The 20,925-nt window shown below is 35.1% G+C and overlaps 1 protein-coding gene across 2 annotated transcripts in view; it reads left to right on the top strand.

Annotated features, from left to right (window-relative positions):
* Positions 1-17,955, top strand: part of LOC136115713 (ceramide transfer protein-like) — a 151,970-nt gene extending 134,015 nt beyond the window's left edge. Inside the window, exons 8-18 of one of the 2 annotated variants that reach the window (XM_065861920.1) lie at positions 1,980-2,072; positions 3,429-3,515; positions 3,882-3,974; positions 4,543-4,611; positions 11,680-11,775; positions 12,196-12,328; positions 12,459-12,529; positions 13,934-14,062; positions 14,939-15,068; positions 16,182-16,318; positions 17,497-17,955. In XM_065861920.1, the coding sequence (XP_065717992.1) occupies positions 1,980-2,072; positions 3,429-3,515; positions 3,882-3,974; positions 4,543-4,611; positions 11,680-11,775; positions 12,196-12,328; positions 12,459-12,529; positions 13,934-14,062; positions 14,939-15,068; positions 16,182-16,309 (1,029 nt within the window). In that variant the 3' untranslated portion in view covers positions 16,310-16,318; positions 17,497-17,955. The remainder of the gene's footprint in view (positions 1-1,979; positions 2,073-3,428; positions 3,516-3,881; positions 3,975-4,542; positions 4,612-11,679; positions 11,776-12,195; positions 12,329-12,458; positions 12,530-13,933; positions 14,063-14,938; positions 15,069-16,181; positions 16,319-17,496) is intronic. The other variant, XM_065861922.1, reaches the window with a different exon arrangement.
* The last annotated feature ends 2,970 nt before the right edge of the window (positions 17,956-20,925 follow it).

Consider the following 20,925-nt stretch of genomic DNA (forward strand, 5'->3'; position numbering starts at 1 on the left):
AAGTATCTTTCTCTAGAAACCCTGTTTTTTAAATAAATGAAAGGTTTTTAAGTTACTTTCTGAAGGCTGGAAACTTTATTTTTAAACCTTTGAAAGCAAAAAATCATAAAATAGTGCACTTACTGATTGTAATTTTAGAATTCTATATTTAGTTTCCTTTCTGTTACCAAAACAGTCAGATGGCCAGAATAAAATTAATACAAAAGCATGTGATGTTATCTAAAGGTAATTGTAGTTACAGGTTTGCTTTTGATCTTTAATTCTTAGCTCTTAAGATCTTGAGCTTGACTTTTTATTAGTGCAGTGTATTTTTCAGTATGAGCCTCTTGAATGTATTTTAAAGTAGACTTTTTTAAAGAAAATGGATAATCAGGGAAAGGAATTAATCTCTAGTATTTGGTCCATTGTTTTATTTGTAACAAAATCCTTGTGATGATGCTTTTCTTGTTGTCTTGACTACAGCAACATTGTTCTGTTCTTGTTTCCTTTGGTCTTAATAATTGGTATTAATGTGGAAACTTATCTTCTGAATGTTAATTTTTAAATTTAACATGTTTGGGTAATTTATTTTGTTCACCTTTCACAATTGTAACTTAAATGTCTCATTAAATTTTACAGAGTTTTAATATACCAGTAATTTTTCTGCTGTGCAATCAAACAATTTCCCAGTTTCTACCTTATTTCATGTTGTTGCCAACCTGGCAGATTTGGAGAGTTGTCTTTTGACATGTGAATTATCACTAATTTGCAGATTGAAGTACAGATAGCATGGGGATTTGGGTTTTTTTTAAATTATTTTTATTTCAAGTGTTCTGGTAAAACTTTTATGCTTTCTTTCAATGACTTACACTCAAGTCGTGCTTTATGCATCTTCAGGACTCTCCAGTTACTTTCAAAATAGGTAAACTTGCAAAATCTTGTGAAACAAGTTAGCAGTTATTGCATATTTGTGATAGTTTCAGGAAGGGAAAAGCCTACATTCACAGATAAAGGCAATTCTGTCTTCATCTAAGTGCTGCTTTTTTCCTAAGATTTTTCCAGTGGAAAACTATACTACTTTGTTTTGCATGAAAACTGTTGCTTTATTTTTCAAACTTTTCTTTAGAAACTAGAAAGTATGTGTTCCAGAGTGAACATTGCCACCAAATTCACAGTTGGTAAACTTGGCCTTTCAGTCTTTTCCACGGAATCATTAAAGTTCAAGTTGGGTTGCTGAATAATTATACTCATATCTGCAAGAAGTATTTTGTGGTATCCAGTTGCCGAAAGGGAACAGAGCAATATCTTATCTTAAAGCTGAATTTTGCAAGAATTTCAGAAGTGTTCATAGATTTTTCTCTGTGAATATCCATAATTATGTAGAATTTGCAGAAGAAATATTGGACTTAATCTGATTCCAGCATTACTACTACTTTATTCAAAATATACAATGACAAAGATATCATTAGTGGATCTAGTACAGTCACACACCTATTATGGGAGAATGATGTTGAGTTGTTAGTCTCTGCATGGAATTCATTAAATTATTCACGTGGATCCTATGCCAACTAATTATAGATACAAGCTTATATGCTGTGATTTGCTAGTATCTCACCCCATTCAACAAGCTAGCTTTCTACCCTTTGTTATCACTGTCCAAGCATCTGTGTCAAGTTTATATAAACTGACAGATAACAAGTCCGACCTTCAACAAACCATTAATAGCTGTGCTTAAACTGGATAGCAGATTTTGCTTGCTGATCTAGTTTCTTAAAGACTTAAAGAAGGTATGCTCAAGGTAGCTAGCTCCCCAAGCTTTGCATTATATATGCATGTATATGGGCACATATAATGCATGCATTCAAATAAAATTGGAAAATTGGCAACTTTGCAATTGTTACTTGGGAAAAACCCTTATACTGGTCATTCAATGTATTGGCATGCTGACTATTATCAGCCAATTCATTCTTGTTGCATCAAATAATCATGTAATTTTACAGGAGATGGAGAAAAGGAGAAGAATTGAAGAAGCATACAAAAGTGCTGTGACAGAATTGAAGAAAAAGTCTCACTTTGGAGGGCCAGACTACGAGGTACAAATTCTGCTTTTGAAATGTTTAAAAATACCAAGGCTTTTAAAGATTGGTTTGTTTCTCGAAAGAGTGTGTGTGTGTGTGTGTAAATCAAGGACTTTGGCTATGCATGTTCATGCCACTTTTTCTGCCTTGGAAACTTAAACTAAATGAAGAATCTAAATCCTTAATTTTTTTTTAGAATAGAAGTCTGTCTTCAACTCAAGTTTCCTTATTCTACTTTTGTCTAAAGCGTTTTGCTTACAGGTATTTCTGCTGACTTTTAAATTATTTTTCTTGTACGTTTGATACTGCTCGTGCAAGTTTTGTACCCTTACTTTTCAGAGTCAGCTGTATAGATATGTAATGCAAACCCTGACTTGCAGAGGCAGTCCTAGAATCTGAAGTTTAACTTGAATTGATTTTTAACTCGCTACTGCCACTTGAAATGTGTTGATAAATTAAATTATTTTAGGTTCTGCTTCATCTGTTAAATTGCATGTTTTAGCAGCTTCTTCCTCAGTTTGGTTATTTAGTCAAATTCTAACGCTCTTAAACAGCCTTCTAAAGAATAATGTAATGCAGTTTGCAGGGTTTTTTAAAACTTGACCCTTTCATTTATGTTAATCAAGCAGGTTTTTACTTACAATCATAGCCTGAAAAATAGTACTAATATGTTGGGATATTTAAAAGATACTTGAGCTTAGGTTGTCCTAAAGATGGATAGGAAGTTGGATTTTGTCTACCTGGTTACGAGCCAAGCTGCTTCTCCCAGATATCCCTGTAATAAAGTAGGTTTTTGAAATTTGCCAAACCAGTTTGTTTTACAATATAATAAAAACAGTAAACCTAGTTTTCTTAAATTACCATTTTATTTTGTGGACACAAGTTTTTAATAGTTGACTCAGTTCTACCTGCTGTTTATTGTTGAACTCTTCTTTCCAAGAATTTTCAATAGTGATCCCCAGGATTTTGTCTTCTTGTGCTTTGAGCACATATCTGAAAGGCACGGAAATACTTGGAAGGAGTCTAGCTACACAATTATGTTAATATGTTTACTTTACTGGCACACTGTAAACATTTGTAAGAGAAGATATGTGTTAATTAAAACCTAAATCTGATGTCAAAGCATATTGACACTGTTACTTCAGTTTCCTGGTTTTTTTGCTTGTTTATAGAACTATCCCTAAATTGAAGTTAAAGGTTTTCAGATGAATTGTAATCAAAGAATATTGGTGAAAATATTTGAGGTCTATGGAAGAAATGTCCTTCTTTCAGTTATATGCATAATATATAAATATCTATTTCTAATAGTGAACATAAGTGGAGCTCTCATGTCTCCAAAATTTTGAACTAGTTTTGTTTCTTATGCTCTAGGAGGGTCCTAATAGTCTGATTAATGAAGAAGAATTCTTTGATGCTGTTGAAGCTGCTCTCGATAGACAGGATAAAATGCAAGAACAGGTATTGATACTTGAAAAATGTGTTAATGATGAGTACTTCATGGAAGACTTCTGTGACTTACTCAGTCCTGGAGTACATCCCCCAAAACTCTAGATATTTTATAATTACACTACGACGTGGATGCAACATTCTTAATGTTGCCAATCTATTTTGTTTAACCTGGAAATAGTCCTTGAAATATAGATGAATGGGTAAATCAGTCTCCAGGCCCATTCACTTCCTGAGAAGTCCAGGAGGATGACAACTTCATGTCTGTCATGGACAGCATTAGTTGTTGTAACCACTGTATAGATTGAGGATGCCTCACTGTTTCATAGTCGACTCACTTGCAGCTGACTACCAACAATTAAACCGATTTTGTTGCAGTTCCAAAATGAAAAGGTCAGATTACACTGGACAACATCCTTACCTTCTGGAAATGCATATTCTACTGTGGGGATTCATAGATTTGTCCAAAAGGTAAGATATTTCTCATTATCTCCTCTGACTTATATTTCTAGATAATATTTTATATGAGTAGGTAAGATTGGTTTTTTTTTATTTTATTTTAAGTGTTTCTAGTATAACTTTCAATGGTTTACTCATTTTCAATTGAAGTAGCTGGAATTGGAACTGTTTTCTGTCTTGGCTCAAAAAATGCTGATTTCAATATCTATTTAGAATACTCTTGACTTGTATTAAGCTTCTCAGTTAGAGATTATATTAAAGGAAAAAAAAATCCCAACTTACTAACCTCTGCTTTTAAGATACCTTCACAAAATTAATTTCATTGATTTTTTTAAAAAAAATCTCTTGCATTAGGATCAGTTGACCTTTTTTTAACGTTACTGGAAACACTATACTCTTCTTAGGGCTACACTGAGAGCATAATACATAATAGGTGCATGAAATCGGCATTCGCTGCTGTGCTTGCTGCTTATGGTGCTTTTGTTTTCCCTTTCTTCATTATCTTGAGCTTGCAAGTTGGTACTGAATACTCTACTGTGCCCTTGTTCTGATTACTTGGTTTTTTCTTTGTCTCTGGTAGCCCCATAGTTGCTCTTCCTCCATGTCTTCAATTGATCTAGCCTCTGATGTTCACAAATTCAGCACCCAGGTACTGTATTAATGTGTAGAGCGGGGGTTGCATATCTTTGCTGTATTTCATCCTCTTCTCTAGAACCTGTTTGTTTGGGGTTTTTTTGTTACATAAATCACTGCTTGCTTTAAACTAGTCTGTTGAGACAAAAAAAAAAAAAAAAAGAATTCTCTATTCCTATTCTTTATTTCTGTAGTAAATGGTTGGATTTTTTACATTCTGCTTGCATGCATATCACTTGTGCAGAGGCCCAAATCTTGTGAAACTGTTGGATTGGTTTCAGTAGCTTTAATAAAAATGCCTACGACTTGAAAATTTTGCATTTATTATTATAATAAAATTAATAACATAACGACTGTATTGTGTGGGCTGGAGATGGTCTTCAAATCAAATAGGTTTTTCTTGCTTTTAAATCAAAGGTTTAATTTTGTCTTTAAAATTTGTTTGTTGCTTGTAATAATGTTAAGATGCTAAATATTAAGTTTCTCTATAATTTTTTACCTCTATAACAAGTTTTATTACTGAAAGGTCATAAAATATGTTGTTAACAAATGAGATTTTGGGTATGAGAATGTTTACTGAAGAGTTCCAATATATTCAATTATCCTTCACAAAATGTTTGACATCCTGTCATGGTTTAACCCAAGCTAGCAATGCAACCACGATAGCTGCTCACTCACCTCCTCCCCATCCACCCCCAATAGGGGAGAGAATCAAAAGGGAAGGGAGAAACTTGGATTGAAATAAACACAGTTTAATAAAATAACAAAATACTAATAGTAAATATATATAAAAAATGGAAATAAAAGATACTCAAGGCAATTCCCCACGAACTCTGTCCACAACTGAGCAGCCAGTCCCAGGAAGCCCCAGCAGCAGGTCCTGAACAGAGGAGGGGGGAAACAACAACAACAACAAAAAAAAAAAATTAAAAAAGGCAGAAAGGCTCAGAGGCCTCTGCAAAATCGCAAAAAGCCAAACTAAATGTCCTGAACCAAAACTCCCCCGGCTCGATAGAAAGCACCCTAGAGCAAGCAAGAGCAGGGACACCCAAGAGAAAAGAGAGTACCACCCCAGAAGATCCCAGCTCTCCTTAAATATGAAGCATGACACTAATGGGATGGAATACTCTTACTGATCAGTCTGGATGTCAGTCAAGCTCTGCCTCATCCATGCCCCTGTTCCTCAATGCCTCACACCTGTGGGCAGAGTGCTCAGAATGTCCTTGGCTCTCAGATCAGAACAATTAAAAACATTAACTCTGTGCTGGGGTGTTATCTCTTGTTCTCAAACTAAGTCCAAATAATGAGTGTGCTAGCTACGAAAAATAAAGGTTTCGAACTGCATGAAGAAAATTAACTCATTTCTAGTCAAACCAGCACGCATCCTGACTACGTGAATGTAGTCGTAGTAACATAGTCCACTAATGTACAAAATTGCTCTAGGTGCTTGTTCTGAAGATCATAGTTTAGAGCTGAATTAGATAAGTGAGTTCATGTGTTTGGTCTTTATTTTCAGAAAAAAAATTGTTCAGACATAGCATTCATGACATTAGTTTCCTTCTGCTGTGAGCCATGTATGATTGTGAATATGGGACTTCCTTCTGGGATCTGTTGTTTTGAGTTTTGTTTTTGTTTTTTAAATTAGCCAACGCTGCAAACAGCCTGCTTTTTCAAATAGAATGAATGGATTTTCTTTTGATAAACAGAGCCTGGAATCATACTACCTGCAGACCTTGCCACAAGCTTTGTGAGCAGAACCCTAACACTTAAGGACTTGCTTATTGGATTGAAATTCCAACGCTTGCCTTGACCTATTGCAGTCAGTTAATTTCTGGAATTTGAACTTATCGCAAAGGGAAAATGTATGCAGGTCATATTGCACAATAGGCTCATCTACTGGTACTCCACTAGTCACATTAGTAATTCAAGTTTGGTTTTGTTTGGGAGGAGGGGGAAATCAAGTAATAGAAAGCAAGTTTGATTTCAAAGATTTGGTTATCTGTCAGGCTATGGGTACATGGCCAGTTCAATGTAAGTGAAACTTGTAGTCACTAAAATATGCAAACCTTCTCATTTTCATCTCTTATGCTTGTGATAACATTTGTGGATCCACATGGTAAACTTGAGTATCAGAGCACTAGTGTGGCTGAAAAACCTAACTATTTAAAAACAAATCTGAGGTTTACCAGGTCCCCAATAATGCAAATTGACATTAAAGATTGGGTCAAATGGAATGGATTATGGGGTCAAGGTGTTGCTCTTTTCAGCAGCTGCAGAGATTATACTATGTAGAAGCTACTACTTAGTGTCTTAGGATGTGGTTTCAAGTTAACTGACTCACTGCCAAAAAGATGATCTTGCTAACTTAGAAGAAACATACTCCCCTCTGCCCTCTCCCCCATGTTTTCCCTAGAACAAACTTTTGCCAGATCAGTAAGTTGGTCCACCTGCTCTGGAGCTTCATTGCTAGTGAACAAGCAGGTGAAAGACAACTGAGAGCACAAAGAGAAAAGCAGCACACCTTTTGGTGACAACCTACTATGGACCTTATTAATAGGAAATTGGCCTCTGTCCTCAGGCTAAGGATTTAGCTTTTGGAAATGCAAGCTAATATCTTGATTCTGAATAAATGGCACTTATTTCTAGACTTCATTCATACCAAGGGAATTTTGGTATTAGTAAAAGGTCAAGTAGAAACTTGCAACTTGGTTTTTAAGATTGAGAAGTGTCAATGTGTATTCTGATGGGAGCTAGTTCAGTGTGCCTTCAGAAAGGCATTGATTTGTCTCTGCCAATTGAGTGGGAGGTCGTGGGCTTAAAACACTTCAGACATTTTGCAGATCACTTTCTTGTCTTTTAAAGGACTATCAGATTTTAAAATAGATTGAGCTGTTCCGAGGGCCTTTTAAGTGAAGAACTGCTGACTTAATGTTCAGGCCAAAGCTGCATGGGATAGAGGTTGCAAGTACTTGGGTCACAACAACCCCAGGCAGCACTACAGGCTCGAAAGAGTGGCTGGAAAGCTGCCTGGAGGAAAAGGATCTGGGGGTGTTAATGGCAGCTGGCTAAATATGAGCCAGCAGTGTGCCCAGGTGACCAAAAAGGCCAACAGCATTCTGGCTTGTATCAGAAATAGCGTGGCCAGCAGGACTAGGGATGTGATTGTGCCCCTGTACTCAGCACTAGTGATGCTGCACCTTGAATACTGTGTTCAGTTTTGGGCCCCTCACCATAAGAAGGACATTGAGGTACTAGAGAGAGTGCAGAGGAGGGCAATGAAGCTGGTGAGGGGCCTGGAGTACAAGTCTTATGAGAAGCAGTTGAGGGAGCTGGGGCTGTTTAGCCATGAGATAAGGAGGCTGAGGGGAGACCTTATCGCTCTCTACAACTACCTGAAAGGAGGTTGTAACATGAAGGGTGTTGGTCTCTTTTCCCAAGTAGCAAGTGATAGGACAAGAGGAAATGGCCTCATGTTGTGCCAGGGGAGGTTTAGATTGGATATTAGGAAAAAATTCTTCACAGAAAGGGTTGTCAGGCATTGGAACAGGCTGCCCAGGAAAGTGGTGGAGTCACCATCCCTGGAGGTGTTTAAAAGGCATTTAGATGAAGTTCTTAAGGACATGGTTTAGTGCTTGAGTTAGGTTATAGTTGGACTCAATGATCCTGAAGATCTCTTACAACCGAAATGATTCTAGATTCTATTTTTTCAGACCATTCCTGTAGTCTGCCAGGAACTCAGAGGTAATAGTGTCGCCTCCCAAGTGGGAAAGTGTGAATCTTGACAATGTGCCTAATGTGGTACCTGAAATCAGTGCAGGCTGGCAGACAGCAACCAACAGGTAGATGGCAGTTTGGACAGATAATACGCACAAGGATCACGTAGAAGTGATTGCTTGTTAGTGAAAAACAGCATTCACTCTCCTCTGAAAGCTGCAATGATAGTACCTTGCCTTCCCCAAACCTAAGGGGAACCTGTCTGAAAGATGTTGTATTAGCAGGAATGAAGCTTTATTGGGAGAGAAACAAACTAAATATGCCTTTCAAGTTTTATGGGGAAGTCAGAAGGCTAAATGCTGAACTATTCCAAAGGTCTTAAACTGTTTAGATTGCCCTCTTCTGTATGCCTTATTCTCTTCTTTCTTTGCTATTCCCCTCCTCCCTCTGCATTCAGCATAAAGCAAAAAGCAGCAAAATGAAAAACAAACTCGCAGAATGGAATGTTACACAGCTTTGATCTAGCAGCAATTTAGGGTTTATTAAGGTAGATCACAAGTTTAATATATGATATCTAATAATGCTCAGTCAGCAGCTGGTTAACAAAATTATTTAAAACAGTTCAATGGGATTTGTTATAATTAAAACAGCAACTTAATTACAGATTCAATGACATCAAGGGTCACACTGTACTTACAAGAAGAGAAAGTTAAATCACAGACACACACAGAGATATATGATTAAAAGCTTATGTACAAATCTGTAAACACACATATACTCACACGCATTAATGCATGGATATTTGAATATATCACACGCACAAAGCTATAGGCTCTAGTGTATATGTATGTGAAATATATGTTGAGATATACCTATAAAATTTCCCTCTCGAGTTAAGTGAATTACTCACTTGAATGTATTGACATTCCTCAATGGGCGATTTGTTGAAACTTGAGAAATCTCTCCTCACCCATGGTTTTGCAGTGTCAGTTCATTGCAAGATATCTCGGAGGAGTGTTCCACCTCAGAGGGAGATACTGAGTCACGGCCCGCTGTGATCCAGGAGAGCTCAAAGGGCCTCACTTCAGGATTGCTATTTCTAGAGTTGTGTGATCCTTGACTTTAGTCAGTATTTTTCCACTGTAGCCACTCTTAGGATGAGGTAATATTCTGGCAGTGTTCAGAACTTTCGAGATCAAATAGTTGTGGTACCATTTCGCTTGGGCTGAGTCCCAGGTAGCAGGTGTACCAAACTGTCAAAAGTGACTGATGGATACTACATTTTCCAGGTAGAAAGGGGGTCTATTTCCATATGGCAGGAGTTCCAAGAGTATGGAGGGTATGCCTTCATGTCTTGATTCACTGTACTTGTGCCTCAGTTTTCCCAACTTCAGTGCACTTACACAATGGGGAATTGTTCTCAGCAGAGCTACAGAACACAGAGGGGTAGGGGGGATGCAACAGGTACCTCAGTTGCCCTGTCTCGCCACACTTGCACAATGGGAATTGTTTTCCCAAAATTATGCCTGACTGCCCTGGTAGCCAGGTAGTAGAGTGACCCAGGAGAGGCAGGGGGTTGTGACCATCACACAAATACATAAATGCCAGCTTTGTCCTTGATAGATTAGGAGCTAGCTGAGAAGAGAGATAGGGACCTGAAGGTGTTGCAGGTAAAGGTTGGGAGGATGACGAGGATTCCTTTCTGAAAGAAGTGTGACACAGAGCTAGTGAATTGAATATTTAAATATCCCAGATTCTTTCCTGGCTTGAATTGTACTGTCATTGTGTCACTGGAAAAAATAATTAGAATAATATTTTGTAGGAAACCTGTTAGTAAGTGGCAGGAAAAATGACCTTTCTAAAAGCAGAAACACAAATTTTGTGGGTATTCATAGTTTATTATAACTAAAACAAAAAGAAAAAAAATCCAAGAAAACCCCCAAAACTGGACTGATATATTTTTTTTTTCTGTAGAGAATTCTGTAGTTAAAATAAGATAAAGTAGAATTTATATCGAAAGGATTATTTTTATGTTGTACTTTGAGGATTTTTACTTGATTCAATTACTTTTTTCTTTCTGGTCTTAAGTGTATTACCCAAAGAGTACATTGTAGAAACAAAATTACTGCTTTAAATTAGAAGTAAATAACATCTTTCAATTCTATATCATATCAGAAAAAGGTCATTAAGTATTATTTAATTTTGCTTTATACTTGTACTAGTTGCTCAGTTATGTTTTATAGGTTATGAGGCCTAGTATGCATATAAAATATTTTTGTATGTTATCGAAAAATCACTTATAGGTTCAGGCTATTAATCTTGTGATTATACACTTCTTGAACTAATCTGTATGTTGGTCAGTTGACTAACCTTTGCTTGCAGTGCTTTTCCTTTTTAAAAAAGGTATTTCTAGTAATTCAGTGTCAATTACATGGACTTATTTGCTGTGATAAGTTTTAGTGGTTGCCTACCTTTTAGGTGGAAAAAGTTATTAAATTGTTTCTAGCAAATTTAAACATTACACAACAATGGATACTTTATTTTTTTTCTCTGTTTTTGAGGGAGAGTGGGATTTGGAAATGGGGGGGATGGACACAAAAGAAATAAGACTGTAGATTTAAAATAAAAATCAATTTTCTGTCCCACCACTCATTTTCATGCACATTATTTGGAAAAAAAAAATAGATATTCACATAGCTTGATAAAAATGTATCAAATATGTGGCCTTTAAGAAAAGCATGCAACTGTCTAGCTAAGTAATTTTTAAATGAGTATTTTCTGTTGGTGGAGTCTTTGCGTCATCGTAATTTTTTTGAGTGTAAGCATTTATCTTTTGTTTCTCTAGCTGGCAACTGTGCAAAGATGCCAATGAAGCATAACAGGCATGCTCTGCTCATGAGTCTTTCCTTTGTTGCGGTTTCAATGTGACTTTTGATAGGAATTCGCTTTTTTAGAGCTTGTCTGTCTCTTCTCCCCTCCCCTTTGTTCACCTTTTTAAATGCTCTTCAGTAAATATTGGCTTTCAAGTCTTATAATGCATTGTAATTCTGTTTGGAGATATCTTTTGTCATTTCCTACATGCTGAAATAAAACTGTCTTGGGTAAAATAGTGAGTCTTGACACTTTAGAGGTGCAAAGGAAGGATAGGGAAGTATCCATAAAGAATGAAGTTGATTCAAGATTCTGACTTTTGTTTCTGAAGGCCAGAAGCATCTGTTTGTTCTTAACCTGTGATAGAAGGCTCTGTTGTTTGAGTTCAGCTCCTGCACAGGATTTGAAGTATTGAGTCGTGGCTTCCACTACTGTACAGTCCTCTGCTCAAGAAGATGGAAGGAATGATTTAAAAATGTGTATTTTTTTTCTTTTAAAGGTGGAAGAGATGGTACAAAACCATATGACATATTCCTTGCAAGATGTAGGAGGAGATGCCAATTGGCAACTAGTGGTAGAAGAAGGTGAAATGAAGGTAAGCATTTGGTTTTTGCTTAATTTGTATAATATGATATGCTGTGAAGACAGATATTTTTATTCTCTTTGAATACTACCATTCAGTAAGTTATGCTGTTAAAACTTCTCTCTGAGAATGGCATTGTTTGAGTTAGGACAAATCCACAAGAGATGCAGCTTCTAATATATTTATTAATGCAAAATCTTATGCAGCTCTTGCAATAGCTTTGTCTTTGCAGTTTCCTTTGGTATTTTAATGTGAAGTGCCATGTAAGAATGTTTGCATTGGTAGTTACCAGAGAACACTGACATGGCCAATTATTCATGTGTTAGTCTTCTAGGTAAGTTTTTATCAAAGCTGATGAAACTTTAAACAATTCAAACAATAACAGTTTTGACAATTTCTGTTCTGCATTTCTTTCTTCGTATTTAACCATAGGTGTACAGAAGAGAGGTGGAAGAGAATGGAATAGTTTTAGATCCTTTGAAAGCAACGCATGCTGTTAAAGGGGTAACAGGGCATGAAGTTTGCCACTACTTCTGGAATGTCGATGTTCGTAATGACTGGGAAAGTAAGGAATCACTTCTTAAGTTTTGCATTTTTATCATTAAGCATATTGTTTATAACATTGACCTAATATCTGTGATATCTGTGCTTGTTTACTGATATGTTGGTTTGGTTTTTTTTTTCCCCTTTTTTAGCAACAATTGAAAATTTCCATGTTGTGGAAAATTTAGCTGATAATGCAATCATCATTTACCAGATGCATAAGGTAATACCATTTCACCTGTATACACACCTTAGTGAGACAGTCTAGGGTCATTTTCACCAGGGGCCACATCAGCCTCATGGTTGCCTTCAAAGGGCTGAACGTAATTTTAGGACTGTATAAATGTAACTACTCGGTGAAAATGAGTTTGACACCCCTGGTCTAGGGCATATGTGTTCTAATCTATTCTGAAATACTTAACATCTTAACAACTTAAAATACTATTCAAAACAACAGTTCAGAACAAGTTCTCTGTTAAACTGCAAGTTTGTCAATTTTTCAAATTTGACTTGATAGCATAATTGGTTGTGTATGTGTCTGATAGAGCTTGTAATAACAAATGAGGACTTTCTTTAATCTCTTAAGTATATCACTAAAGGCACTAAATCACTAAAGCAAACTGAAGCAATAAATTGACAGTGACTACAAGGAAGAAACTCATATCACTGTATCATATGCTTTGTTGCAATAATGCAAGCTGTTGTTGAGGTGGTATAATTGCTGGTACAACATTTGTTCTTTTAACTTCATTATTGTTTTTCACCTCAACCAGTTATGATGTAGCTTTACTAAAATGTTAATTTGACTTATAACCCAATAACTGTAACCCAACAGTTTAAAAAAATTTTGGAATAAAGTGTACAAATTCATCTTTAATCTTGCATGTTTCCGAGTACTAGTATACTCAAATATTAAAACATTTTTTTAAAAACAATTTTACTAGTAATGTGGTTACCTTAAAACCGCTGTAACAGCAGACTCTGAATTTTGAATAAGGTAGTTGTGTGAACTGTAGTGTTGTGGTAAAAGCTAGACTTTTTTCCCCTATTGAGTGTCAGGAAAATGGCTTCTGTATGGTTTTACTTTATTTTTTCAGACACTTTGCTTCTGAAACTTTTAGATAATACCAGTTTACCATATCTGTCTCACTAAAGTAGTAGCTTCTTGAAATGATATTTGTTATAAATATTTCTTGCTCTCTTTTTCTCTCTCCATATTTATGGAGACATAAATAACTGTAGATAAATCCATTTATACTTAACTACAAACTGAACTAGTGGTTAACAAGTATTAACTAAAATGTAAACCTGATGTTGAGAGAACAGAAGGGGAAGTGTCTCTTCCTGGTTATCTACTGAAAAAGTAATTGTAGCTTGGCTTCCTGAATTTTGAAGACCTTAAACTTTTGCCTTTTTTTTTTTTTTAATGAAGTGTAGCCATATGACCCAATACACATCTGTACAACACCTATGTTCTGTTTCACTTTTGAAAATTGCATGAAATTACTATATTAAAGAAACTTTTTTACTTAACGACTGACCTGTTTTGCCTTTTTTCTTTATCTAAGAACAGTAAGTACTTAATTTGCAAAACCAGAAAAACTTATATTGAGGTGTTTCTCTGCAGAGGGTGTGGCCGGCTTCTCAAAGGGATGTGCTGTATTTGTCTGCCATCAGAAAGATACCAGCATTCAGTGAAAATGATCCTGAAACATGGATTGTGTGCAATTTCTCTGTGGAACATGATGGTGCTCCTGTAAGCGTTAATTTCATTCTATCAAGTTCTGCTTTTAAGATACCATTTTTCTATTGTGTAGTGATGGTCTTGCAATACTAGTGGAAGGGGAAGGGTATGCAAAAATACAGTTTGTTTAAATCAGATGATACAATGACCTGATGAAGGCATTCTGAGCCAAAAGCTTTCTTACTTTATCTCAACAGTTGGCAGATCTAAGGTGTTGCAGAAAAATTGAAGCAAAATTTCTGGAGATGTGAAAACATTTTAAAGAATTGAGGTTACTTCGTATGGAATCAAATCAATAACTCTTCAGTATTGTCAGACATGGGAATAGACTTATATAACTGTAGATATGGAATCTGTTAAACCTTCAGTTTACATAGTTCTGTCTTGATTCTGTGCTGATTGCTATACCATTGCCTGCTTACAAGAAAAAGTTATTAACTGATATTTGTAAATGCTGATGCATTATCCTTTAGATGTTTCCTTACTTGTCACAGTAATTCACTGTATTAAGCAAACAGAAACCTGAGATTAAGGCATTTCAGCTTAACCCTTTCCCTATTCACCATGTATGTTTCATTTCATTCACATTCATGTTGGATTCATGTAGTGCTAGAATGCGAACTCCCTGAAACACAATTTTTGGAGTGTCTTAGACTTTATACTAAATTAAAATGTTATCAGTCAAGTATGCTGAAATAAACTTTGTTTGAAGCTTACAAATGTTTTGGGGTTTTGTTGTTTGTTTTTTTTGTTGTTGTTGTTTGGTGTTTTTTTGTTGTTGTTGTTTGGGTTGTGTGTATTGTTTGTGTGTGTTGTGTTTTTTTGTTGTTGTTGTTGTTTTTTGGTGGTGGTGGTGGTGGGTTTTGTTTGTTTTTTTTTTTTTTGCAGCTGAACAATCGTTGCATCCGTGCCAAAATAAATATCGCTATGATTTGTCAGACGTTAGTAAGCCCACCAGAGGGGAACAAGGAAATAAGCAGGGACAATATCCTATGCAAGATTACATATGTAGCTAATGGTAAGTCTAAAATTTTTCAGTTAGACATTCGTGATATATGCTGATTCTGGGGAACTGAATATGGAGGGGGGGGGAGAAGGGTGATGCAGTTTTTTGTTACATATATATAGGATCACACTTGTGGTCTTCATGGTCAAAAAGACTCGAATGAATCTGCTACATCAATCAGTGAATGATATCTTTCATTGTGTGGCATTCTGGGAGGAATAAATGAAAGTAATGTGTAGTTCAATCCTAAGTACAGAACCTTGGGGCGGAGGGGGGTGGACAAACTGTATAATATAGTCTACATATTTTTAACTTTTTTAACTGATAGAATCTTTGGTATTGACTGCAAAGTTAGCAAAGCCAAAATGTACTGTTACTGTACCCAGTATTTTGCAGTGTATTATAGTATCGGAACCACATACCTATTAGCCCCTCTACTGCAGCTACAAAACACTTTGAATATCTCACCTTCTTATTATTTTTGTCCACCTATTACACAGTTTACTAAAGAAGCAAAATCTGAAAAATGGGTTTAGTAAATCTTTGCCATGTAGGAGTGATGCAACTTGTATTAAATCCTGTAGAAATAATACTATATGAAGTTAAACTCTGGGGTAAGCTGCTTTGTTTCCTGTTTAGAAGTTTCACAGTTATTTAAAAATACATTTTCATTGACAAATTCTGAACTGTGATTATATGGGAAGTGGCAGCTTTTTCAGCAAAGTACTTGACCTGTGAATTTAAGTATATTTTAGAATCAGTTCAATTTTTTTTAAAGTGCTTTAAAAATAATTTGTAAGACATTGGCTGTGTAGCAAATCTGTAGGCAAATGCAGCAGTTATTGAAAAGATTGACTTCTTAAAGAATATCATCTTTGATTTGGTCATTCCCCAAAGACAACACATCATGTTTAATGTTTTCTAAATAGTGTTGTCATAGAATGAGACTGAATTGGAGTATTAAGAGTAGAAAGTGCTGCAATAAAAGCTGTAAGGGCATAAATTCTGCTGATTGTTCTTTCCTGTTACTTCAGAAACAGTTTCAGGAATACAAACTTAAAATTTCTTTTCTAGCTTTTATCAGATTTGCTGTATTTCAGTATCTGGCTTCCTGTCTACTTCTAGTGAACCCAGGAGGATGGGCACCAGCATCAGTGTTACGGGCAGTGGCAAGGCGAGAATATCCAAAATTCTTAAAGCGTTTTACATCATATGTGCAAGAGAAAACGGCAGGACAGCCTATTTTATTCTAGTATTAACAGGTATGCATTCATTTTTTTTATTCTTGATTCACTATCATAAATATTTAAGGCCAAACAGAAATGCAATCTAGAAATGTATTATAATTAACATTAATTCAGTGCTTAGTTTTAATATATGTATGCAATATACTTTTTTAAACATTCGTGTAATTCATATTCATTATTAGCACGATAAATAAGGGCTGCACAGGTTATCAAGCATTCATTTTTGTAGACTTTTACTAGTTTGTCTTCCAAGGTTTTGCATGCATGTTTAATTTATGTAGAAGTATAAAAGGATGTGGTTTTTTTTTTTTCTCAGCTATCACAGGCATTTTACATGTGTTCTGAAAAAGAAAACATACTGAAATTTCTTTAGAGCCTCATGAGATTTTGATATCTTAAATTCTAGTTATACTTGCATATCTGATAGACTATTATGAAGGTCAAAGTATTCTTTTATACTGACAGAATAGTTTAGATCTAGGATTTTTATTAATGGAACTTTTCTGACAAACCAATGTCAATTACTGGAGTATTTAAAAGACTGTGACTTAAATTTTTAGTCTTTCTGATGAGCCTAAGAAAGAAAAAGGGTTTACAGATGCTTTCTGAAGTTAATGGATGTATTTTAATGATATAGATCATTGGGCTAACCTAAAATTATTTTAAGGTTTAAATGATGATGTGACATTAGAAAATAATTTCTCAGTCACTTTTGGGGATGTCTGAATCTGTCAGACGTAAGCCTTTGTGCTAAGTAAGGCTTTGCTTAATTTGTCTTAGTGTAGACTCTTGCCATATACTTCATTACGTATAACTGTAGTGTCAAACCACTAAATTCCAGATACAGAATTTGGTAGCTTGATTATTAGAGCATGATCTGAAAATGAGTTTTTAACACTTTTCTATGCATGACATAGGCTACCTCTGTATTTAGGTTCTATTTATTATGTCAGACTCCAAAAGTCTTAGTAATTCAATCCTTCTGTAACAGGTAGCCCTGTAATGATTCACATTTTTAATTGTATTGTTAGAGAACTAGTGTAAGTGAACCATTTAAAACATGACTGTCATAAACCAATAGATCAAACATGATAATAGTAGTGCTGATACTATTTAAGGGGTTTAACAATTTCTCATTTTCCTATTACTGTTCAAAATTTTCAGTACTGTATTTTGTTTTTGATTACTTGCAGTGATCAGAACAAGACTGGGTGAGCATTCCACACTGAAGTGACCATGCATAGAGCACTCCATACTGGAATGAAGGATCTACAATCGTCTTATGGCCAAAGTTTTAGGCTTTGTATACTGAAGTAAAGAAGTTTTGTGACACTATGAGGCTGAATATTTAACATTATCTCTCTCATAAATTTTCTTGCAGAATCAGTGTGTAATTATAATTAGATGTATTGATAACATGTATATGGCTATTTTATTTGCCTGCTCAAGAGGAAGAACTTGTACAACTTTGAATCACCAACATGGGTTACTGCTTTAATTTTAAACAACTTGCAGAATTTCACTATCAACATTCCTAAGGTACTTGTGCAGTTTTTATGCATCTAAAAAGCACAAAAGACAAATGCACACATAGCATACTGTATGTGCTTTATATGCACAAAAATGTATGTGGTATTTGGGGGGGGGGGAAGTTTAGTAAATACTAGGTGACGTTTTGGCAGGTTTTGTTTTGCTTTGTATAATCATATTTAATTGCTGAATGTTTCTATAATTAATCATCTTGTTACATAAAATATCAGTTAATAATTGAGGGCTGTCAATATCCTTTGACTTAACCTTTTCTGTTTTCTTACTCTTATGAAGTTCTTTGTCTCTGAAGGAGTAAGAGCATGAAAAGCTTTTTTTTCTAGATATCTTTATATTTCTATTGTATTTTTTAGTTATGTAATATGTGCTACAGAATTTTTGTTATTAAACATGATCCAAAAATTTCTAGGCATATTCTGTATGAGAGGGCAAGAGAATGTCTGAAAGCTAGAAGTCATCTGTCCATGGACTGCTTTCTTGCATGATATCTGGGGCTTTCCTGAAGCTGAGAGAAGGTACACTATAATATTTATTGAAGTAATTTGGACTACATAGGACAACATTCCCAGCATAGAATGAGGATGAGTACGTTATTTTCAGATCCTGCATATGTTTTCATCATCTTAATAAAGCCATGCTATGAGGTTCATGTAAAATATGAGTTGCATGTCTTCATCAAAAACCCATCAGAGCTATAAGAATGTGTAGTTCTTATTGGAAAGTTCCCTCTGGTTGCTGTGAGAATTTAAATGTCAGATATTTGCCTGCCTTTGATTCTGGAGATGTTCTGGAGATGGTCTTATATCCATGTCCTGAAGTTGAAAACTCTTCAGAAACTGCTGGGTACTTCACCGACCTGTGTATCTCAAGAAAAAGAAAATCATATATATATATTCAAAATAAAACTGAAAGTCTTATTTGATATAGTATGGCAGGTGCCTGAAAATAAATACAAGAGAGCAACTTAATGGAGATTTGGTGAATGATTAAATGTGATCTGCACAGTGTTGAAAAAAATACTTTATCTGTTCATTTTCTCTATAAAGATGAAATCATACATGACACCTGATTGCACATGCATGCAAATTTCATGTTTCATAACTTTTCCCTTTTTATTTGCCTTTTTCTAATGATGTGCATGGAATATGCCTTATTACAGAGTTATTCTGTTAATTTAAATATGTAGAGAAGTGCCTATATGTTAAGGCTAGCAACGCAAATAAGATGAAAATTTGTACAAAATATAAGGAGTTTAACTCCTTATTTGCCATTTCTTGTAATTGTTGAACACAGGCAAGTAGCTTTTTAATAATTTAATTGGATGTGTTTATTTTACAAAGGTATGGAAAGTTTACAAAGCAGTATTTAAATTTTATATCATTAGTTGCATTTGCACGAAATGTGATGTGCTTTTGCAATTTATTCTGTAAATAAAATTAAACTACAGACACTATTTGTAAAGAATATTTTACTTTTAGATAAAGGCACTGGTACTTCACTACAGCTATCCCTGCCCAATCAGAGTTGTAAGAGGCTTCTTAAAGAATATGGAAAGAGTTGCAAGATTGAGAAACTGGAATTAATTGACCTCCTGACCTCCTGTCAGCCTCTCAAATTGTCCATGTGCAAGTAGCCATTAGGTCTTTTCTTCCAGAAGGGATCTTCCTTTTATAGTTTTATAAAATTTCTCCTGTCTCTTGAGCCCACCCCTCTTTCCAGTCACTGCCACATATCTGTGCATTTGAGTTCTCTTCTTCCTGTTAATGGATCCGTAGTTTTTATACAACTGTGGTCTTTGCAGAAGTAGCCCATGACTCTAGAATGGCTGTTTTTATAAGCTGAACCAATTTGAAAGGCTGAGAACATGGCTATCTTCTCCATCAGATATCGTTCTCTGAATATTTGTGTCTGTTCAGAGAATGTGGATGTTGCTGAACTAGATCTGAAGGAAATTACTTGGTAGAACTTGTACTGGGAATGCAGATGAGAGATGGTAATTTTCATCCTGTCCGAGAACCTGAACATCTTATTTTGACAAATTTACCTGTGAAAAATGTGATGCTATTTGGGCTGAGCTGGCTTATCTGAAGTTGTGCAGATTCTCTTTAAACTGATCATATTGTCCACTTGTATTTTTGTCAAGTTGTACAGATAATGCTGTATTTGAATTGCCACTTTTCATCTACAGACTCAAAACATGAATCATATTTTAGTACCTTGAGTGTATAGAGTGTAACTGTTCTATAATAGCTTTATGATCCTAAAGATAAGTTTCTAAAAAACTGAAAGAAGATGGCTCTTCCATGTTACAATCACAAATTTTAAACCAGTATTTAAAAGTGAAAAGTATTAAAAATTATGAAGAAAAATCCTGATTTGTAGTTATTTTCAACTTTCATTGCTTTGGAGAAATATATTTAAAACATTTTACCTTTTAACCAACTTTTAGGTCATGTATGAAGTTATATATATGTAATACTATAACATATGGGAAACATTTAACAGGAAAGCAGTTTGCTTATATTACTGAGATTATGAAGATGAAAACTTGAATGCCACATTAGTTTATATATCAATAAGCTCATTTTGTGCTAACATATCAGAGGCATGTTAAAAGATGTTCCTGTACAGTATAGTCTTAATATAGAGCATTTATGAAGCTCTATTTAAACTTTTGTCTCTGTACAAAATTAACAACATTATGGAAATTTCCATGGGAAGAATGGAGATCCAGGACTGAGGAGTGCCAGAGGATAAACTTGTTTATTCTAAAGTATGAAGAATTTCTGAGATGAGCTGTAGAGCAAGCTTTCTTAATAGCAGGAATAGCTGGTGCCTAATGGATCAATAACATTCCTACCTTTTTATGTTATGCAGGGATTTCTACTTTTTATATAATAATCAATAAAGTTGTAGAAACCTAACAAGTATGCAAAACTAGAGGAACAACTTAAAATGATAGAAGGCATTACTTATACAAAAATAAAACTTCTAGCTGCATCAGGCCTCAGGTAATATAATGCAACAACTGCAGAGTCCTTATGCAATCCCTGCCCTTGAAGAATGCAGCTATT

The sequence above is a fragment of the Patagioenas fasciata genome, chromosome W (assembly GCF_037038585.1).
Source record: "Patagioenas fasciata isolate bPatFas1 chromosome W, bPatFas1.hap1, whole genome shotgun sequence".
In the NCBI taxonomy this organism is placed as follows: Eukaryota; Metazoa; Chordata; class Aves; order Columbiformes; family Columbidae; genus Patagioenas; species Patagioenas fasciata.